General features: G+C 35.3%; 2 protein-coding genes across 2 annotated transcripts in view; one reads left to right on the top strand and one right to left on the bottom strand.

Moving 5' to 3' along the window:
• LOC107294151 (aspartyl/asparaginyl beta-hydroxylase) overlaps positions 1-6747 on the top strand; it is a 58967-nt gene extending 52220 nt beyond the window's left edge. The window contains exons 17-19 of the mRNA XM_029285545.1: positions 2043-2134; positions 3931-4064; positions 5945-6747. Of these exons, the coding sequence (XP_029141378.1) occupies positions 2043-2134; positions 3931-4064; positions 5945-6095 (377 nt within the window). The 3' untranslated portion in view covers positions 6096-6747. The remainder of the gene's footprint in view (positions 1-2042; positions 2135-3930; positions 4065-5944) is intronic.
• Positions 6748-11433: 4686 nt separating this feature from the next.
• CLVS1 (clavesin 1) overlaps positions 11434-23846 on the bottom strand; it is a 29192-nt gene continuing 16779 nt past the window's right edge. The window contains exons 3-5 of the mRNA XM_015823361.1: positions 20400-20510; positions 18529-18764; positions 11434-11521 (exon numbers count right to left, since the gene is read on the bottom strand). Of these exons, the coding sequence (XP_015678847.1) occupies positions 11434-11521; positions 18529-18764; positions 20400-20510 (435 nt within the window). The remainder of the gene's footprint in view (positions 11522-18528; positions 18765-20399; positions 20511-23846) is intronic.

Below are 23846 nucleotides of genomic sequence, written 5' to 3'. Positions count from 1 at the left end.
GAGTTATTTAGTGGGTGAAATATAGCATATTATATTCCTCTTTCCTTACTAAACATCAGAGCAGCCAGTGGGTAAGCTAATAAAATATGCATAATAAAACAAATGTAATGATTTGAACTCTTTATTGTTCTTCATGTAAAAGAGGAGAGCTATTACCAAAACTCCTCCTTCCAAGAAGAGTTCCATGACCTTGGAGGATCCTAAACATGTGAAACAAAGATTTTAATGGGAAGAGGAAAATGGGAACATTTTTTCCATGTATGCAAACTCATTCCTATTCACAGAACAAAAGTTAGGTTCCAACTACATTCATAGCACATTATACCTACAGAAAAAAAGAGAGAATAAAAACATCAACTAACTAAATCTAGTGAAAAAAACATATTCATTTTGAGAAAACAAAACTGTAATTGATCTATTTTGAGATTGTGGAGGAATTCTGGCTTTGGGGGGGAATGAACATCGGGGCACTTAATGTTAAAACTGTGACACTTTAAATGATTGAGAAGAATTATATCAGACTGCCCACAAATACAAGAACAGCACCCCTATTCCTGAAGAAGAATGTCTTCTTTTTCAGGCTTTCATCCAAGCCTGAAGAAAAATGTTACTACATTAAGAAGATAATTCTTAATTATTCCTAATTGTTTTTGAAGTGTGCATGACCATACTTAATATAAGCTAAACAGGTAAAAGCCTGATCATTGCCTGGCTGGAAATCTGTTCATGAGCCACATGTAAATTATTTTAGCTCTTAGAAAGACTCACATAAAAGGAAAGTTTCTTTTTTTCAACTTTTTATCAAAGTCTAAGTAAAATAAAGAGTTCCACTTGAAACTGGTAGTGGATTCTTGGTTTCATGTTTGAAGGGGAGAGGCAAGGGAGTGAGAAAGAGGACAAGACTGAATGACTTCAGGGCACTTCCCAGAATTATTTCTGTGTTTTGAGCATGCAACTTTATGTAGCTTTAAAAAGATTTAAAAGGTGCTCTAGTTTTTTCTTTTTTAGGAAATCCTCATTTCTGTATTTATCTGCAAGGTATAGTTTTGCATTTCTCTTATGTAGAAAGCTTATACTTGCTTATATAGAAAGCTAGCAAAGAAGAGATATGTTCTTCTTACAAGTGAGATGCAATTTTGTCATTTATGATTAGAATGAGGCAATATATACCTATCAGGGTAATGTAAAAATGGAATGCTGTATTAAAACGTATTTTGGTGCTAGAAAATAATAAAATTGCTTTTGCTTCTGTAGCTCTCTATCTACAAAAACTTTCTTTCAGTTGGTCATTATACTCAGTTTAGAAAATTAATGTTCTGCAAATCATGAGCCCATCACCACTATTATAAAAAGACACAGAATTTCACTTATATTTTTACGAAATCTTTCTTTGGATTTCCTTAGGGAACTAAACATCATTCTCTTTCACAACACCAACCAAGACATATTAGGCGGTAAGAGACACCATGGAAGGGAGAGCATAATTGGGCCAAAGTTACTCAGGGAACTTTGTTCTTATGCATTTTTGACCCTATAACTAGATTTTATGCAATATCCAAATAGCTCTATAATGCTTCCCTCTCAATTCAATAAAAGCTGGAGTATGTGAGGAGTATGCAATGATTTTTTCTGGGATCAGTGAAGATTTATTATGAAATATCCATAGATATCACAAAATATCATATAAAATAGTAGACAGCCTAGTGTTAAATCTGTGCCATTTATTCCCAAAGCAAAATTATTTTCAAAGAAAAAAGTTATCCACCCCTCTTTTAGATGGATACTAATTGTAATAATTGGGAGTTATGAATTACATTCTACATAAAAAGTAATACAAAAGTATTCCACTTCTATAATTAGGTATGAAGACCAATTCAATTAGAGTTAATCACCACTGGATTTTCGGATGATTACACTTCTAAATCTCTTTCAAGCGCCTACTGAGTTGACATTTTCAAAGTCCTGTATGACTATACTTAGATTTGGGGGTGTGAAATTCGAATTACTTATGTTTAAACTATATTTTTCATGTTTCGCTCTAGGAAGAAAAAATGAGAATGCCTGCAACAGTGTTCCAAAAACATGTGCCTTATTAGAACATTTCTCAGATGCCACTGGATGCCGAAGAGGGCAGGTACTGTCTGGTTTGTAGAACAAGTCCTTAGATAGATATGAAGAGGTATCTATGTATAGTGGGCAACTATCCAACTTCAAAGGGCAAAGTGTGATTCAGAGGACATGTGGGCCTGCAAACAGCACCTGTTCTGAACATCTTAAAGCAAACGGGTCTTTTCCTGGGATTGCATATTCACTGCAGAAGGCAGCCAAGTGAGCTGAGGAGCGTCAGCTGCTTTTAGCAGCTGCATTTGCAGCCATGTGTGCTCTGAATCACATGCTGCCCTTCAAATCCACACACACACACACACACACACACACACACACACCGCTGTCCAAGATTAGATTGATCCTAATGCTGCTGGTCTTAAAGACATGGTTTTGTCATCAAGCTTCAGGATCCAGATGTGTCACAGAACCTATTACGTTGATTTGTTGTTGGTGGTTTTATTTTTACTCAGCTGCTGATTACACGAGGCGGGGGGGGGGGTTGGGTTACTATTATATGTTTTATGGCACTTTCAGCTGTTGTTAGCTACCCAGAATCATGGTTTTGAGATGGGTGACCATACAAATTGAATAAATAAATAATTTAAAGTTCTCTTTACAGTCCTTATACTGTATATATTGGAAGGAGGGGCAGGAGTAGATGTAGATGTATATTTGTAAGTATGACTTACAAAAATATTAAGAACATGATAATTAATTACTAATTGGTTCTGTCTGGAGACAAATGCTAAAATGAAGTCTCTGCCTTTCCAGTTTACCTTTGCTGAATGTTTATGAGTGAGTCAGCATGATATTTGTTATAACAAATGATGCAATGATGTATTTTTCTACAGTCTAGGATTGAAAATAGGACTGTAATTGTTTGTCACAGTTGTCAATAGGTACAATTGATAGAGAAGGAGATACAACTAATTTTGGAGATGCAAATCTTTACATTATGCATAGCATGGCTAAAATCAAGTTTATTTCAAATAGGATTATACTAACATAATTATAAAAAATGTGCTGACCATAAACTGATTTGATTGAATTACTTTCTGATCTGCTTCTGGAATTGTGTTTAATGCCAACAATATGATTCAGCTTCAGAAATCAGTTAACAAATTGTTTAATCATGTACAACAGGTAATAACACTTAAATATCCTCAATTGAGGTTAAAAAAATACTAAGTAGAGTTGGCCTTCATTTGTACTTGGAGGGAGATCACAAGACAATTCCAGCTGTTGGTTAGACTAGAAAAAAATAGAGGCAAATCATTTTCTATATTGCTGCTGTGAAATCACCTAGAATCAAGTCTGATTGGAAATTGTCTTGACCTTTTAATGTATAATCACTAATTATAGTTTGCAATTTGAAATTAAAACTTCTTGTTAGTTATATGAGAGGAGTGGAGAAAATTAAGACATTTATGTCTCTCTCAACTGTGATTAATACATGCAAATAAAGCCATTAGTATATATATATACTGTATATTTACATCCTTATTTTTAAAGTGAAAATATAATCCACAATAGATATTCATTGACATATATATAAAAACATATAATGTATGTATGATAATTAAATAGAATTAGAATAGTTCTAGGAGACTCAATTTTAATTAAGATGCTATTGTGTAGTATGAGGAGCTGAAATTAATTTTCATCCATAATGCTGTTCACCAGTAAATTACTTAAAAACTGCAGGTAGGGATCCTAACATAAACTTTGATCATTTTGGTTGGATTCAACTAGATATAGTATATTTCTAGAAGGTTGACATAATTGACATGAGTTTTTTAAAATCAACTGTACATCTTTTTGCAGATCAAGTATTCTGTCATGCACCCAGGGACTCATGTCTGGCCTCACACAGGGCCCACTAACTGTAGGCTGAGGATGCATTTAGGCTTGGTCATTCCTAAAGAAGGCTGCAGGATACGGTGTGCTCAAGAAACCAGGTATCTTTTCCACTCCTCACAACATTTTTTCTAGAGTGTCACGAGCTAGGATACTAAGAAATGGTATGGAAGGCAAGAGAAGCATCTCCATTGTAAGCTAAGCTAGCAAAGAACCATCATAGAGAGTAGTAAGACATATTGCTTAGAACCCTGCATATCTCCACCTAATTGGAGCTATATATTATGGTATCTGTACTTAACAATATCTACACAGGGATTGAATTTGGCATCATCCAAGTCCCTACTTCATCTAGTATCATATGATTTTGAGGGTCTTATCAATAAAAACAATTTGATGTAGCAAAGTGAAGCACAGCGTTTAGCCTTTTAACTGTTTATAACAAAGCTATGGTATGTGGCTGCAATCCAAACTTTTCTTTGCATGGATGCCCACTGATCGCTCCTCCCCTCCTTTATAAAAGGTGAAATTGAGTTGGGAAGGTAAAGAGTATCCTAAGAAGCTGTGATGATGACACTGTGAAAAGTAGGGGGATCCATAGCTAGCAGGTCAAAAAAGTCAATATGTCAGCTGCAAAAGTGTGATCAGAGCCCTGCTCCTTTGTAAGTGCAGTGTACAGTTGCAATGAATGTAAAAAAGAGAGTAGAATTTCAATCACACAATTGCAGCTAGCTTCTTGACTGTTTTGACATGCGTGCATATGCATGGATCACACAGTTTACTTCCTGGTAAATCGGAATTATATGATTGGTCAAATTGTGAGAACGCCAATATTAGGTTCTCCAAATTCCTGGTGTCTAGTGGCACAGAACAAAAAAAACCCTCTCCTTTTTGGGTTACTGTTCTTAATTCATGACTAAAAGCCAGCCCAAGAAATGAGAGGTAATATTTATGGCAGTGCAGTGTCACTTAACAGCTGAAACATCTCTCATTTCATCTCTACATAATGTGAATGAGTTGAAATCTTTGTAGTGTACCTTACAATTTTGTCTTGCCTAGTCTTGATTGGTTGTTTCAGCTCACTATTCTCACTATAATATCTGTTTGAATGTTCAGCAACTTCAAAAATGGTTGTATTATTTCACACGGTATTATAGTTCCTTCCTTCTTCTCATGTGCATTTCCCACATTGCCTTTATTTCCTTACCTATTATTCCATAGTGCTTCAGTAGATGAGACTTGTGGACCACAGTTTGAAAATCTTTGCACATTTGGAAGTGGAAAAAAAATTCCAAGGAATAAGACATAGTATCAAACACTATTTCAGATTTTTTTTTCCTTGGGAGAAATAGTACACATAGTACATTTTTCTGTGAAAGCCTCTGGGTCAGTATAAGCAGCTTGGCTTCCATCAAGGTTATCAGTTTTTCACCTGGTGGAATGAAAGAAATAATAACTACAGGTAATCCTCAACGTACAACCACAGTTGTGACTGGAACATCTGTTTCGAAGTGAGGCAGTTGTTAAGTGAGTCATATTTGATTTTATGATCTTTTTGCCATGCCTGTTAAGTGAATCACTCTGGTTGTTAAGTGAATTACATGGTCATTAAGAATATCCAACTTCCCCCATTGACTTTGCTCATTGGAAGCCGGATGGGAAGGTGAATGGCAGTAATGTGAGCCCAGGATTATGTAACTGTAATAAATATACGTTGGTTACCAAGTGCCCAAATTTTAATCATGCAACCATGGAGACACTGCGGCACTTGTTAAGTGTGAGGTCAGAAGTCAGTTTTTTTTCAGTGCTATCATAGGTTCAAACAATCACTAAACAAATGGTTGTAAGTAAAAAAAATACCTGTATAGATAAACCTGGTGACTTTAATCAGCTAGATTTTGCATCTAGAATGTAGATACAATTGGAAAAGTTTTGAGTTCTCATAGGCAGCAGGTAAAATATAATTTGTTTTCTCTTTCAGATTCTGGGAAGAAGGGAAGATTCTCATATTTGATGATTCTTTTGAACATGAAGTGTGGCAGGATGCTGATGCTTATCGGCTGATATTCATTGTGGATGTCTGGCATCCAGAGTTAACATCACAACAGCGACGCACCTTACCAGCTATTTAAGTGGGCTTGAGCTTTTGAGCTTCACATTGTGTGCTGAGAAGGACAACAAAAATAAAATGGAACTGTATCAAGAATGTGTAAGGATTTTAAGGCATCCTGTTCTGTGTACCACGCCCCATTACAGCACTGATCTGAATGCTCTGTATTCATGCTGCAAGTTGGAATTCTATGCTTTTATCAGCCAAAGAACATCCTGTGCTACGTTTTTGAAAGAAAACTTGTGCCAGACTTTTTTTTAATATGTATTTTGGAACTCCTTGACGTAAAAGCCACCTTCAAAAGCCTGAATGTAATAATAAGGAATGCAGACTTCCAGACACTATTATTGTGCAATTTCTGATCATTATGAGAAGGTTATTCAGAAACAGTATTCAGTGGATTGTGTCCTCAAGCGCTACATCCAGCTCTCCCGTAATAAAAGCAACCATAAGAACTTATAGAACAGTATGAACATTTATTATTGTTATCTTTTATAATTCTACTTCAGTTTTGTCCAGTGGATTTATAGGGTGAGCTGTAGATAAGATGAACAGGTGGTTTTGTATCTTATTTTTGATAGATAATGACATTTTTCCATCAGATACAGTATATGGATACTTTTTCTGTTCTCTTTGAACCACTTTCCTTTCGTAATTTTCTTTTAGTTCCCTTTTTATATTAATTTAGAAACAATGGAGCCTTATAACAGCAGCAATCTATTTTACCAAGGGTGACTTTTTTCTTCCAAGTCAAGGATGAATAAACATTTCCTTTGTACAATTCTAGATAAGAGCAAATTTTACCCAACTTTGATATTTGTGTTTATTTCTAATTTTTTATAATATAAAAACATATTTTAAGCTTTGGTGAAGTAGTTAGAGGCTTTGAGCTACAATTTTTGTCACCAACATTTTGATGCAGTTTTTTTTTTAAAAAAACAAACCAACTTTTTAATGCAGTTAATCTAAAGCCTGAATAAGAAATAATTAATATTCAGAGCCAGTTTGTAACATTTTGTTCTCAATTACAGCCAATTTCATATCCTACATGAAAGTAAGACAGAAAAAATAACGTATAAATATAGTTCTGTCATACTTCTGTTAAGTGATATCTACATGGTTTTCCCATTAATGAATGGTCATGGTTTTTTTTTAATGATTCATTTTCATTCAATCTATCAGTGCCAACTTTTGAACCTGTTCTGTCTTTTTTGGAGCCACTATACAATTTTTACATTCCTATTTGATTTAGTAAAATAGCTCTATGATGCAATAAACAGCGTTGCATAGATGTTTCAGATTATGTTCACTAAGACTAGTTATAAGCAATTAATTGCTCATTGCCAAAAGGTGCCGGATTGGTGTAATTTTATGCACAGAAATGTGCCAAGGTACACATTCCAAATATAGGTCTTCAAAATCCAACATGTGCTCCTGGAAATTTGAGCAAAATACAGCATTTCATAGATTGAATAATCTCTTAATCCGCCGTGATTGTTGTTTGTTATTTGCAATGGCAAAAGTTGTGAACTGAGGGTTGGAAACATTTTAAGGAGTACCAGTGTTGAAATAATATATATTGTCTGAGGCTTGATATTCATGCTCAGACTTTTCAATACTAAAAATGTATAAATCAATTTTCCAGGTGCCTCTTTTTCTTATCACAGGCACAAGGACTACAATACTTCTTCTTTTTAATTATTTATAGAAAATTGTTATAGAAAATTATATTGTTTGACTTCTCTCAGAAATATTCTTGTGTCTCTGGCATCTCTGGCAAACAAATAGTATATCTATTGTAGAACTGGTAGCAGCCGAACAATAGTGTACCTGTTTCTTTGGAATGCCTGTAAAAGTATGCAAGTTACTGAATTTCAGTATTTTTTTATTATTTTAAATGACTGGTCTTTCACAATGGATTTTTGGGGAAGATAGATATAGAAAGCAAAAAAGCTAATTATACCCAATCTACTGATTAACGTTTGGAGCACCCTTTTAGTATGGTTTTATTGCTGCTATAAAAAACCAATATGGGCCAAAAGTAAATGATGGACAGAAAACAAAAAGTGCCCCTCGTGAATATGCAGGACTGATTTCAGGATTATGCAATATCGAGCAAATTTATGTGTCCTTCCCATTAAAAAAAGATAGACTTCCATTTGATTTTTTAAATTTCAAATAAAACATTTTATGTAGTAAAGTTGCAAGATTCTATCCTTGCTTTTTGATATATAATTTCTAATTCAATTATTACAAATAGTCTATTTTATAGAAAAGATGTCTATAGCTCAGGATGGAACTGTGGAATTCTTGGCATTCTGAGCCTAGTTTGCTGGCAGAGGTTTCCTTACCCAACTAAAAAACATCATCAGTATGATTCGTCTATAAGCAAACAATCAAGCTCAGAAAGTACCAACGATTCCATTTTTATCCCAAAGCTGCTTTTTCCATGACCTAGTTGACTGAGAATCTCCATAGATAGATCCCATATGTATTTCATGTCCAACCTTAATCAAAATAAAATTATTAGTTTAATCCCTGGGAGGGGGGTCTCATACACATTCATTATCATTTTAGGATGACATCTCAAAATTTAAGAGTGCTTGTGGTAAGCCTTTCTGTGCCTTAAATTCAAGAGCTTTCAAAACTAGTATATGGCTGCATGTATATGTACATGGGTGTACAGATGCACACAGAGACACATATGCCCTAGGGCTGTGTATCCTTTAAAGAGGAACTCTGGATCTTATGAGGAACAAGACCATCATCTCTATCATATTAATTGATGCAGGGCCTCTTTCTTTTAGGATTCCTCATGAACTAATGCGTTAAAAGGATAACTGCACCATTTTTAATTCTGGGGCAGAAATTTTGAGAACACTTGCATTAATAAATATATAAAGGCTCAAGGTTCATACTTTGGTGAAGCCCAAAGCATTGTTTCCAAATAATTTTATTGTCTTAACACCTGCATCATATTCTGTTCTGGTATCAAATCTGAGTTGTGGCTTATAGCAATGAAGCAAAGCACAATTTCCTTGAACTACAGCTGCTAGCAATCCTTAACTGCAGAGCATATACATGTTTCAATTTTGACTTTTTTCAACCATATATATTATACACACATACAGTATATATATTATACTCTTTGTTACTGGAAGAAGCATATTTAAAAAGTGATGCACTGTAGAACTGTAGACTTAAGGCTTATTCATACTCAACCCTTGTAATATCAAGATTCTTTAGCAAAGATGTCCCTGTGATATTTTCAAAGTATATTATAATCTACACACAGGCTTATTTACTTCACAATTTCAGGATGTATTAGCTGAGTTGAAATTGCTAACTTGGATGTCTGTTTGACTCTTGTTTCTTTGTTTTGGCCACCATAAACATTAAAATCTCATGTCCAACTATTTTTGTCCACCTCAGGCATAATCAATTGGTACAATATCCTTCTTGTGATTATTGAATGGCTATATAAATTTACAGAGCTAACTGTCAAACATGGATCAATAGCAATAACCCTAACCCATGTGCCACGGAAAAATGTGAAAGACAGCTAAAACAGGTGGATGTAATCAATTAGTGTGCAAAACCCACTGAAAGCAAGAAACATTCATGGGGGTGGTGAATGGTGAGTGAAAAAAGAACAAGTGCCAAATATTCTTTCATTATGATAATAAATTACACAGATCTTTAGATAATATTTTAATGCTTGTTGCAGCCTTTTTTTCCAAAATTTACAATGCATCTGGTCATTGTTTTTGGAGGGTATGAAATCCTACTGAAACATAAGTGCAGCATATTCCCTAAACCATACATTGGTTAAAAACTCGTTTGTTTATGATTAACAGTTTTCATTGTTGGCTCCAAGGCAAAAAAAAAAAAAAAATGACCAGGACAAGCTGTGGTCCAGAGTAAGCTTTCTTTATGAACAGAGACCCTGTATTTCACTTAGAAGAAAGGACTGATTGAGCATTAACTGATTTCATAGAAGAAAGTAAGTCATACTCAGCTCTGGAACAATAGAAAAGTTAATTAAAGTATATTATCTCTGCAGAAAAATGTACAAGCAACATTTTTAGCACTATAGATTAATCAGTTTCTAAAAGATCAATTCCCCACTAAAGATACTTGATAGCAACTTGATTTGATTCATCATATATGGCCACCATTGAAAAAAATAATTACTTCAGAGCACCACCTAGGAGTTGTATAGCCATCCTTGGTTGATGGTGATTAAGCCTCTCTATGAATATGGCTTAATTGTTCTCAGATTAAAGATTGCTAAATACTGCTATGTCATATTGTGATATGCAATTAAAGCATTTACTGTATTTGAAGAAATAAATTCACAATAAAAATGTTGGTACAGCTGATTTGTAAAAAAAAAAAATAGTGTTTGTTTTTATTTCTTTATAGGAATTGGATGGGACCCCAAACAGAACAAAATCTAGAATAACAACCTGTTCTTTGGCTTTTGATCTCTGGGTATTTTATGATTTGTTCCACTTTTCTTTCTAATGATAGTATATTCAATAACTGATCCCAAGCTTTTTCTTTCTATTATAAATATAACCTATATTCGCAGTCAGTCAAATCTGACTTGGCTATATCTTTAACTGATTGCAGGAGAAAATATACTTAGGGAATTCTACTGAACTCAACTGACCTAAACAAAAAATCCTCAATTGGAATATTAATCTCCCAAGACATTCAAGACACCTACTTGTATGTGCATGTATTTCACATATGCTTTTCCCAGTTGGGTGCCCTCCAAAAAGATTAGATTACAATTTCTATTATGCCTAGTAAACATGACTGATACCATGCTGGTGGTGATGATGGGAGATAATTAGGAGATATTTCTGTGCTGCAAACTAAGGTTGGCTTCTTACCGCAATACTTAAACTCAAGACATTTTTAAAGTGGCTGTGTAAATACATATTTATGTGTATATGCACAGGCATGCATACCTCTCTAATTTTTATTTAAACAAAACTGTAAATCTCTGCCTAAACAATATGAGGGAACTTCAATGGATCCATCTTTCAGTGACTGATCCCTAAAAGCAATCTGTATTTCAGACATTATTAATATAATTCACTCTTTTAAAAAATTGTTTTACAATCAGACTTGTTCACTTATTATTCTGAGCCACAAGGAATCTTTTACCTCTGGCTTTGGATACAGACACATGGCTGGTGATAATCATTACTTGCTCCACAAAGATGGAGTGCTTGGTTTTTTTTTAAGCTGAATGCACATTAATGTGTATTAAACCTGTCTTTTGCTTCAAGAGGATTGTGGACCACTGAATTCTGAGGATACAGCTGTATTTCGCAGGGATTTCAATCTCAGTCTAGAGCTAGTAGTGGCTGGGTGTTCTCATTCACATGCTGTTCTTCATGTTTTAGTATTCCGGGTTCCACCACAGATTGAGACCTGAAAAAAGCAGAAAGATTGGCAAATATTGCTTAGAAATTAAATGGCATGCCTATTGTTTGTTGCTATTGTCTTTTTGGTACAAAATCCATGTATTATTTCAAAGAGGTAGCTAGCAGCTGTATATTTTTCCATTCCTGAAAAAACTTGGAAGCCAATTTGGCTCACGTACTATTAAGAGGACTCTAAAACTTTGCCCTTGGGAAAGTTTTAGTTCAGATAGGAAGGCATACCAGCACTTTGCAATGGAGAGGTGGGGAATCCATTCTTTTCAAAGAATTGTTTTAGAATAATGTCAATGGCAGGTGAGGAGTCTGTGTACTGCAGCATTTTATTGCACCAATTTTCAAAAAATGCATGTAGCAGTAACTGAACAATATTCCGAAATGCTCTGAGATCTACCACACAGATTTGAATTAATGGTGGACTGTGATTCATTCATGTTGAATGCCATTTAACCGTTAACTAAATTTAAAAAGTAGAAGTTATATTCCACCTAAATAATCAACAGCAGTTACTTTAACACCACTACCAGGTAAAAATAGCAAAGCTACCATCTTCTTTCTTTTTAAAACTATTAATAAAAATTATCTTGGGAATAGGAAATCAGTTCCAGCTTGTTGCAAATGGGTTTTTTTTTCTTTCCAAGGGCAAATGATCTCTTCACTGAAAGAAAAGAGGGAGGCTGCTTTTCTTCTCTAACTTTCTAACTCTCAGATTAAGTCTTGGATCATTTGCAATGAATTGAAAGGACTTACTCCTTTACCAAAGCTAATTTGCAAGATAAAGATTTGAGCCTGAGAATCACATTTGAATCTTAGGCTCATCTAAGAAAATGGCATGGAATGAAAGCAAATAATTATATTTCCCGTGATTAGTTTGTCCATTATGGGTCAACCAAAGTGGTTTCATATTATAATAATCTAAGCAACATCACAGGTAGTTTACTGGGAAAGAAAGAATAAGATCTCTGATAATATGATTCTGCACACTCCTGAAAATTGGTCTATATGTGCCTTTCTGTAATACTAGGTTAATATTATACCTAGTTAAAAAAAATCCAATCTACACCTGATCCCTTAAAGACCAAAAGAGTGTTACTCACTCTTGTTTGTTAAAGTTAGTCTCAGTTTAATTTAAAAAAAAAACTGTGTAAAAACCGCAATCAACAATTTCCCAGCTTTTTATTGTTGTCCTATATTATTTTTCTATCTTCTTAACAGCCTTATTTACTACAGCCAATGTGTGGGGGAGGAAAGAACCAGGAACCATGTATATTCTCCTGGGTTTCCTCCACTGGTTGAGCTTTGTGCCTTTTAAATTATGACCAATCAATCAGGTTCCATTGTAAAGCTTCCATTCACTTGGCTCTCATCTCCAGTCTGTTCATTTCTGTCTAATTTTTCACCTATTATACAACTTCTCCAGGCTATTGTCGTCCAATGATTTATTCCTGCCACAGAAAATATTCATTCTAAGTTTTTATTGTTTTGATTACGTGGGTGTCTGATTTTTAGCCATACCATTTTTTGTGGGAACTTAGAAAGGCAAGGACACAAAAATCCATTACTACTCTTCTCAATGACCAGGTAACTGTACAATAGATGGCTGTAGACCTAAGCAACTTTGAGAGCCACTGTTAAATATAGCAGACAAATTGGGGTCTTCTATTGATCTATCAAAGTTTTCACACTTGTATGGCTACAATGAAAAACATTTGTATATGAGTTTCTTTTTACTATTTAAAGAAGATAGCATATGTCAAAACCTGATAATATTAAGTGTTATAGGTGATAGCTGTGAGTGAGCTAGTGCATACATGTTAATATTTTCAATCTTAATGTTTTCCAGAGATACAGCCATGCTAGTCTTTTATATGATGTATAAGCTTTCATGCTCATAGTGATGAGACAAAGTGGACTGTGATCCACAAAAGTTTATGCAATATCAGATGTGTTAGTTTTAATAACTGAATAGAATAGAGCTGGAAGGGACCTTGGAGGTCTTCTATTCCAGCCCCCTGCTCAAGCAGGAGAATCTACACTACACCTCAGACATCTTCTTAAAAATCTCCAGTGATGGAGCACCCACGATTTCTGGAGGTAAGCTGTTCTACTGGTTAATTGTCTTCACTGTCAGGAAGTTTCTCCTTAATTCCAGGTTGCTTCTCTCTTTGATCAGTTTCCAACCATTGTTTCTTGTCCTGCCCTCTGGTGCTTTGGAGAATAACATGACGCCCTCTTCTTTATGGCAGCCCCTCAAATACTGGAACACTGCTATCATGTCTCCCCTATTTCTTCTTTTCTTTAGACTAGCCAAACCTAAGTCCTGCAGCTGTTCTTTATATGTTTTAGTCTCCAAAAGACTGTTGATTTCTGCCATACATTTCTTCCCAACAAGTTTATAATCCACATTACAAAGAAAAAGGGGATGGAATCAAGAATTTTTATTCATATATTAGATTTTGTACCCTGCTTTTATAAGTTTTATAAATAACTCAAGGCAGCAAATGGGTCTATGACAATTCTCCACAGCCAACTCGCAAGTTGGCCACAGTGAGTTGGCCGCGGCGAGTTGTTCCATTCTGCAGCAAAGACACATACTACTACTTCCTCCTCCTATTTTTTCCCAGGACAGCAACCTTATGAGGGAACTGGGCTGAGAGAGAGTGATTGGCCCAAAGTCACACCTCTGGCTTTCATGGTTAAGGCGGGATTCGAACTCACAGTCTCCTGGTTTCCAAGCCAGCACCTTAACCACTACACTAAACTGGCTCTTTCCTGGTGAAACATACCATTATACTATCAAAATCTTACATTTCATTTTTATGATCTACAGTTCAAAAATAGTTTATTATATTTTAGATGTTTTTTCACTGAAGTAGAGAAGATTGAATCTTAATCTTTTCAAGTTATGTGGGACTCAGAGAGTTTGATCAAGTCCTGTACCTTGTGTCTGCATCTGTTTGGTTCTTGATAATCACTATTTGGAGAAAATAAACATAGTTTATCTGGATTTCAGTTGGTGTTCAAGCAAACCCGAATAAGATCATTGCTCCTTTAGATCTTCTTTATTATCATGGAAGACCAGAAGCTGTGCATAACCCTTCATTGGCAGCATTATTTGAATTTTCAATTGAGCAGGCCAAATAAACCCTACATATATGTTTATGGTGTCACTTGTCTAAACCCTAAGAGATTTCAAGAACAATATTTACCTATGTTAGGCTTTCTTTAGAAGGAGAAATCACCAAAGACTTGTGGTCATTTTGAGAGGGAGAGGGAGAGGGAGAGGGAGAGGGAGAGGGAGAGGAAGGGAGGGAGGGAGGGAGGGAGGGAGGAGGAAGAGGAAGAGGAGAAGGAGGTGGTGGTGGTGGTGGTTTGAGAAGAGCTGAACAATACCTTTAGTACTCCAACAAGCTATGTATATACAAGCTATACTGTCAATTCTTCTTTCTCTTGCAGTGTGGGCAGCATACAGAGGACAATTAAGTTGTCATAGTAACTAGAGATGGAAAAGAAATCTTTTAAAAGGAGTCAAATGCAGAAAGTATTTTCCAATAGGAAAAAATGGAATTTGTTCAGCCATTTTATTTATAAAGTCCCTATAGGCATAACAGTTTGAAAGTGCCCTTCTAAACCATGATATCCACAAGGGGATAAAAAATTGGTGTGATATTGATGTGAAATCAAGCTCCATCTCTCTCACAAGTTTGTGCTCACCCTTTTGACTTTTTGACTCCCCTTTCAGCAGAAATCTCTGCTTCTAAATCTCTACATCTGTGATTTAGGATTCATTTCAATGTAGATTTTTATTCACAAACATCATGAGGATAGGACCAGCAAAGGTCTCCCAAAACCTTGTATGTCCAATTGTTTTTACCAAATTGATATTGATTTCACAAAAGAAAAAAATATTGATTTATACATAACATTAATTAAATAAGAATGAAATCTAATTGGATTTAATTGTAAACCCAGGTTCCACTACTCTATCACACAAAAATAATTCAGACTAATTCAGAGGAATACCATTCTCAACATAGCAGAGATTGTAATGCAGCATCTAGCAGCTATAGCACTCCCATGCACACAACCAAAAATATGGATCTGGTATGTTGATGACACATTTGTCCTAATAATAAAGGAACAATTGAGAAAACACATGAAACAATCACCAACATCTTCAAAGGATAAAATTCAAAAGGGAAGAAGAAAATAACCACACACTACCTTTTCTGGATATCTTCTTCAGGAGAGGAAATGGCAGCAAATTAGAAAAGCAAGTCTATCAAAAAACCACCCACACTAACCACATGCTCCATTACCACAGTAACAATCCAACCTCCCACAAGGGGATAAGTATAAGAAGATTGTTCAGATGAGCACAAATTCACTGCAGTAACCCAGAATACCAGGAAAATGAAACAGACCAGATATTCAACACCTTCCAATAAATTGGATACCCATGCAACTTTATCAAAAAGTGTCTGACTACTCAACTCACTAGAATACAACCAACAAAAGTTATAAAAAGGATAATAGTACCATACATCAAAAACATTTCAGGAATAACCAACAGGCTGTTAAACCACACAGCATCATCGTAGTACACAAATCAACTAAAGCACTCCAAAACATCTTAAGTAAATCAAAAGACTCAGTAGCCCAAGAAAGAAAAAAACATTAGTCATCCACAGCATACAGCATAGGACTGTAACAGCCACTATACAGGACAAAAAGGCAGACTAGCAGTCTTCACATCCATGAACATCAAATAGCAGTCAGAAGATGTGGTGAAAATTCCTTAATCTCACAGCACACAGACAAACTCAGATATAGTTTCAACTGGAAAACTGTGAGCATTCTAAACTAAGCTAAATTAAAAAAAAGAAAATGCTAGGGAATTTCTGGATGCTTGGCACTCAGACAAATCAGCCATCAACAGGCACATAGAGATAAACTACACACTATTCAAAAGGGACAATAAAAAACTAAAAAGGAAACTAAAAGACTAGATTACCTCTTTATCAGCAATCAACACTAAGATAAACAAGAATTAACGCGATTAACATCAGACAAACAATCAAGCAATAAACAATACCCTAATCAAGGAAATACTAACTTAGACAAATAATCAAGTAGTAAACAAGGCACCATCGAGGAGAAAACAACACCACCACTAACACTGACAAGGTAATAAGCTACTGTATGTAAACAGGGACCAAACTCCATTCTCTTCCAGCACTGAAGATGTTACCTAGTCTGGTAACAAAATGTCTGCAAGCAAACAACTAAGCTCAGACAGCATTAAGGTTCTCTCTTCAACCCTGAATTACATATATTCTCTTCTATTAAAATTAAGAGTTTAGTATTTAAACTGCCATCTATATTTGCTATTACCAAATAGGTAATGGCTATAATACTTTGTATTGTACTTATTGGTATCTGCAGCAACAAGAAGAATTGAACATGAGAAATGTTTGTGTGTTTGTTTTCTATGATTTAGAGTTATTCTCCTATGCATATTGATGAAAAACTTGTACTAGTGAGAGCACAATCCTATGTATACTCATTCAGGATTAAGCCTCATGATATCCAGCTAAAATCACTCCCAAATAAATGCTAGATTATAATCTGGATATGCTCTGTACCAGTCCAATGCCTTAATGTGTGGCAAGCCTGATTTCTACATAAGGGCTAATCCAAAAGAGTGGGACCATAATAACAACAAGATTCTAGCCTTGGCTCCTATCTGTGCATGAAAACGAGGGAAAGAAATACTTCTTTGTAGGATTATTGTACATAATGTTTTGGTTCCGGTAGGAAGAGGCAGTCTAGCAAGTACTTTGGTGCCAAGCTATGTAAGGCTCTATAAGTCAACATCAACTTGAATTTCACCCAGAAACTCTTGGAAGCCAATGCAGCTCCTTCAGCAGAGATGTTTTCCTGGGAGCTACCATATTTAGTGCCAACTGCATCCAACAAACTAAACAAATATATCTAAACATTGTCAGAATCAATAACCCAAATAGCACATATTAAGAAATCTTTACTGAAATCAAGAGACATATCAAGATATATAGCATTTCAAAAATTGATTAAGAAAGTCATGCAATAAAAAATGATGTATCATAAGACTTATTCATTAGCTGCCCATGCAGCTTTTTGATAATTATCACATTGCTTTCAGACTGCTTGGAGATCAATTATGGCATGAACTGCTCTAGAATTGTTCAGTTATCAGACTATTATAAGAAATATAACTGTCTTTAGAAGTGTGATTTGAATAGTACATGGGTAGATTTAACTTTTTAACTTTCAGAGCATTATAGTATCAGAGTTTATTTTACTCTACTGCCTCCATGATAAAGAGATTCCTTTCAATCCTGTTTGGTGTGATCGGAAGGCACCCAGATCACTTGTTATGTATAACATGACACCATGGTAAGCATTAATGTACCTAGTATATTTGACACCCAGAGCACATAAGTTTTAATATTCCCTTCCTTTATCCTTGAGACCCGCTTTGGTGTAATTGTCAATGTACCAGGATAGAACTGGGAGACCATGAGTTCTAAGTCCTAAGTCAGTTGGGTGATCTTAAGCCAATAATTTCTCTCAGGCATAGGAAGAAATAAATGGCAAGCATTTTCTGAAAAATATGGCCAAGAAAAGTGCAGGGGTAGTCACCAGGGATCAAAACTGACTTGAAGGCACACATTTCCTCTGTGTCCGCTGCTTGGTCATCTTGATCATTTCAAGATTTCAAGCCCAGTTACATTTCCTAATCCTCTAGCTAAAGAGAGAAAACAAACAAAATCCTTCTAGATCAGGGGTGTCAAACTGGCGGCCCACAGGCCGGATGCATTACATGCAGGCCACGCCCACCCCAGCTGTGCAAAGGCAAAAAACCTTGCACGTGACATCACACATCACGATATGTCACGTGACGCAGTCGAGTTTGACATCCGTGTTCTAGATGAAAGCTTTTTTCTTTGATCTTACCTTTTCATGAGCTTTGGAGAGCATTCCCTCTCTAGGTTGGAACACGAATGCTTCACATGCATGGTGTTGTAAGATGTGTGAGTGTATTCATTCTCATCGCTGTAATCTGGTCCAAGTAACGTCCGAGCCCATGTGCCCATGTCATAGGGAGGAAGAGTCCCTCCAAACTCTGAGGGTAAGCAATCAGGGTGTATGAGCTGGTGAAGACTATTAAGATTGTTTCCATGAAGAAAGATCTTTTTAAAAACAAAACAGATATTAGAAGTTGTTAATGTGTTTGTGCCATTCCAATAATCAAGTTTTTTGTAAAAATAAGAAAAAGGTACATAAATAATGAAAGAACCATGGAGTTGACCTTTATGTAAATAAAATCTGCCTTTGAATAATGTTCAGAAAGCTGTACAGCCAGTTCTCGGCTTATGACAGTTTGTTTAGTGACCATTCAAAATTACAATGACATTGAAAAAAGTAACTTATGACCATTTTTCACACTTATTATTGTTGTAGCATCCCCATGGTCACATGATTTACATTCAGATGCTTGACAACTGACTGATTTTTATGACAGTTGCAGTGTCTGGGAGTCATATGATTCCCTTTTGCGATCTTCTGACAAACAAAGTCAATGGGGAAACCAGATTCACTTAACAACCGTATTACTAATTTAACAATTACAGTGATTCACTTAACAAATGTGGTAAGAAAAGTGGTAAAATGGGGCAAAACTCACAATAAATTTCTCACTTAACAACATAAATTTTGGGCTCAATAGTGATCATAAGTTGAGGACTACTTGTACTGTTTTGCAAAAAAAAAAAAAAGTCATTGACCTATTGGAATTCAGGCAGCCTTTTGTTGTTTTCATTGCCTTCTGATTTGTTTGAAGGCAAATGGTTTTTGTCTCAAAATATAAATTCCTATATGGACATTCACACGTTCATCAAGAGGTTTGTTTTATGAACTTAGACAGTGATGAATGAAAACAACCATTATGCCTATGTTGTTGACCATCAACTCCAGATAAAATCAGTCCACTTTGCGCCAAACTTCGCATGTATTTCAGCCTCCTCCAGATGTATTGGACTTCAGCTCCAACTAACAACAATCTGGAAATGAGAGCTAGTTAATTGCATTCCTACTCTTCTACCTACTTGTTTTAGTATTCTTTTCATTTTTGTTCTCTTTTGAAAAATATTTTTAAGCATAGTTATCATCTTACTGTACGACTATATTATTAGAATGTGATAACCTCATACATATTTATATATGTCTAAGAAATCTTTTAGCCTGGATATGTATGCATGCATGGATCATAAAAATCAATATTCGAAGTTTTTTCTTTTATTTGAAGTTTGAAGTTTAATTATTATCAGTGATTTTGTTCTCATCTGGTTACATAAAAGACAATATGCTAAGCAGAAAAAGCAGAGATTTCTCCCAAGGTTAAAATGTTTGGGGGGAAAGGATCAGTCCTTTGATAACACAGACTTGAAATGTTATCTATCAATGTGTTTAACAACCTATTGTGCCCTGGATTTCCTCTTGCAAGGTTTCTTGAAAGAAAGGAACAGGGTGAATAGTCCATGACATTAAAGGGCTTTGGGTTGAAAAATAGATAATTTTATATTTTACAGAAAGTTGCTTTTTCCATGTATATATGATTAAAGATTTTCTGACTTGGCTTGGAATCTGAAAATAATTCTCTCCTGCTGAAATAGTGATTAAATGTAAATTGCTGACAAAATCCAGCTGAGTCTTCATCCCTTGTTGCAAACCACAAAGAGAAAAAGGAAGAGGCAGAGAAGAGTAGAAATTCCCTAATATCACTTGTAGGCATGCAACATCACAGACTTGTTTCATTTTCTCATTACCCTTTTCCGTGTCTTGTCTTTGAGGAAGGGCTTGATTAGCGTGTAGAGAGCATGGATGTACCACGGCTGGTTCACAAAATGGATGCCTCCAAAGCGAGCAGGGAAGCTGTCCTGTGGAGAAGAAAGAAACAGATTGTAATTAACAGAGACTAGCAGAGATAAATAGCAGGGCCTGTTGTCAGAAGAGTCATAGAAGGTCAGAACAGAAGGCTTGGCTATTAACTGGTGCATTTGAGAGACAACTCAAGCACCTGCCATACTACATTGTGTTTTAGTGCTCGATTTGCTCTTTTATACAATAGAACAAAATTGAAAACATCCACAGGTGGGGCTTACCTTCATCCTAGTTTTATTTCCATGAGAGTCTGTATATTGCATATCTACAAGAATGTGTGAATCTGTTTTCAAGCACCACAGAATGAATATGACATGGTTTGTGTTTTGTAATTCCCAACTGGCTCACATAACCAAGTCCCCTTAGACATCTATGGACATGATTTACCTCTTCACCCTGTGCCTTTGCCCTTCCTCAGCCCTTCCTCAAGGCATTGTTTCAATAGCTGAACTTTCTGGGTGAACGAACTGGGCATAAAGGACAGAGGAAGATATTAAGTGAAGCTGTCAGAGGGAGGAACAGCATACAGCGCCATGGCAACTGACACAAATGCCTGCTTTGGGGGTTCTGAAGAGATACCCAACAAATTAGTATGCAGAAAGAGTCAAGCTTTTCAGAGCCAACAACAGTGGGATTCTTTTTCAGGTAAGCATAATGCTTCTATAGATGAAGAAGCAGCATCTGAAATTATGTTTCTCGTAGATCCTGTTAAATCAGTATATTAGATTCATAGGAAAACAGGGAATAAGCTAACAGTAAATGTTTGTTAGCAATCCAAATTTATATATATATATATATATATATATATATATATATATATATATATATATATATATATATATATATATATATATATATATATCAATAAATAATGCTGATCACCAAGAGAATAAGTAAAAACATTTAATAAACTAAATCTAGCTTTCGTCGGGCACTCCCGACATCGTCAGGGTTCAAAGAAGGCGGTTCCTGGGAGGGAACTTACAAGTTCCCTCCCAGGAACTGCCTTCTTTGAACCCTGACGATGTCGGGAGTGCCCGACGAAAGCTAGGTTTAGTTTATTAAATGTTTTTACTTATTCTCTTGGTGATCAGCATTATTTATTGGTTTTGATATGGATATACCCAAGAGTCGGATTTTTACTCTGATTACTAGTTATATATATATATATATATATATATATATTCAAAATGCACTTAAGATGAAGGGCAAATTTCTTCTCCTGAGATTTCTGAATAGGAAAGAGCTGTGCATTCAACAGAACAAAATAGCTGTCTTTACAATATACTACTCAATTATTCATTTAACACATTTATAACCTGCTCGCTCCAGATAACACTAGCCAGTAGCAATTTACAATATAAAAACAAAACATTAATAATAAAAGCTCACCAGTAGAAAAACAGAGTTAAGATCATAAAGCATTATATAAAATTCAGAAACTGCAGGTAACCAGAACATGGCAGCCAGGCTTCTATTGGGATTTCTCAGAGAAAGCAAAGCCTTGTTGAATGTTTTCTACAGATGTAATATTTTGTGTGGAACATCATGCAAGAATAGATGGGTCAAGGCCAAATTTCTTTAAAAGGTAAATGTAATTTCTACAGTTTCAAGAGAAATGCGTAATTTGAACACCCTATTCAAGCAATCAGATTTAACCATATTTTCAACTGGGAAACCAAGCCAAGTCCAAAAATGCTAGGGAATTTCTAGAAGCTTGGCACACTGACAAACTAGCCATCAATAAACACATAAGCAATATCTATACTATGCAAAAAAAATAATCAAGAAGTCAAAAAGGGAACAAAAAGACCAAAGCATCACCAATCAGCACCCAGATGAGTATTGATTAACTCAAAGATTAACATCAGACCAACAATCAACTAAACAATACCCCAATCAAGGAACTGCCAAACAAGCCAACAATAAACAGCCCAACCAAAGACCCTCTAAACCACCCTCACCAATACTGACAGAGCAAGCCACTAGAATATAAACTAAGAGCAAACTCTATTCCTTACTAGCACTGATGATATTACCTAGTTTGGGTAATGAAACATCTTTAAGAAAACAACCAAGTTCAGAAGGCATCAAGGACCCTTCATTTCAACCCTGAGCTACAAATATTCTCTTTTATCAGATCTCTTTTACTACTGCACCTTAGAGCAGCTGCAGGTATTCTGTAGGTTCTTGGTGAAGTATATTGCATGTCCCTGTGGCTCTTCTGATTTTCTGTTTAAGAAACCCTGATAGAATGCCTGTTGCTAGGTTATACCTCTTCAAAAAAAATATCATGTTATAAACCTTTTCATTCTGAATATCTTTGCCAGCCTAGATGCAAATGGAACCACAGAACCTAATAGTATATGATTAATCCTGTTAAACCATTTCCTTCATACTTTTCACTGTAGGAAATAAAGCAAGGAGAAAAAAAACCAACAGGAAGTCTTTCTTTATAATGCTTTTGTGACATAAGTTTATCACACCTTGTCCATGAATATCACTAGAATATTAGCTGCAAACCTTCACTTCCTGCTGGTAAATCAAGCACTTGATTGATCTGCCCACATGCTCCCATTTAGAACATTTATATTCAGTTTCACTCATTTCTGCATGAAAGTTAGCATTATAAATGAATCAAATATGTCAAGAAATTAGGAAACAAGAAAACAAACAGCCAGTCTGTGGGCTTTACAAAAGCTAGCAAGCAACACAGATGGAGGAACAAAAAAAAACCCAAGGAAGGGAGGGAGGGAGGGAGGGAAAGGAAGAGAAAGGAAGAGAAAGGAAGGAAGGAAAAGGAAAGAAGAAATTATCTATTATAGAGATAATCAAATCTAATATCCTTAGTTTAGTTTCAATTCATTTCAACACTGCCTTTGTAGTTATTGTCATTGTCAGCATTGCTACTTTTAGGCAAAGAACATTTTTAGGATCATCTTTAATTCTGAACAAATGAAGAGACTAACAAACGAAGGCAATCTGATATTCAGCTTCTGAAACTCCTCTTACCCATTCAAAATACTGAGTAGCATCTTGACTATGCCAAACATCTCATCACTTTCTTTAATCTTATATTAAAAGATAGATAAAACTGCCACGGAAAGAAATCATCAAAAAATCCATTAATTTTCTGTTAGATTAAATACTGAAGGTCCAATGAAAAAGAAAGAATGTATCTGGTAAATAAAAAATGTACAATATATCTTTTGACTCTTTGGCCTCTGACTCACTTGGAAGATAATGGAAAAATTTGCAGTGGCCTGAAGTGTTTGCCAAACAACTTGATATAGTTATTATTATTATTATTATTATTTATTGTATTTTTACCC

This window comes from Protobothrops mucrosquamatus, unplaced genomic scaffold, assembly GCF_001527695.2.
Source record: "Protobothrops mucrosquamatus isolate PMUCROS unplaced genomic scaffold, P.Mucros_1.0 scaffold1847, whole genome shotgun sequence".
Lineage (NCBI taxonomy): Eukaryota > Metazoa > Chordata > Lepidosauria > Squamata > Viperidae > Protobothrops > Protobothrops mucrosquamatus.
Note: the sequence above shows the minus strand (reverse complement) of the source record. Positions and strands in the feature narration are given on the sequence as shown.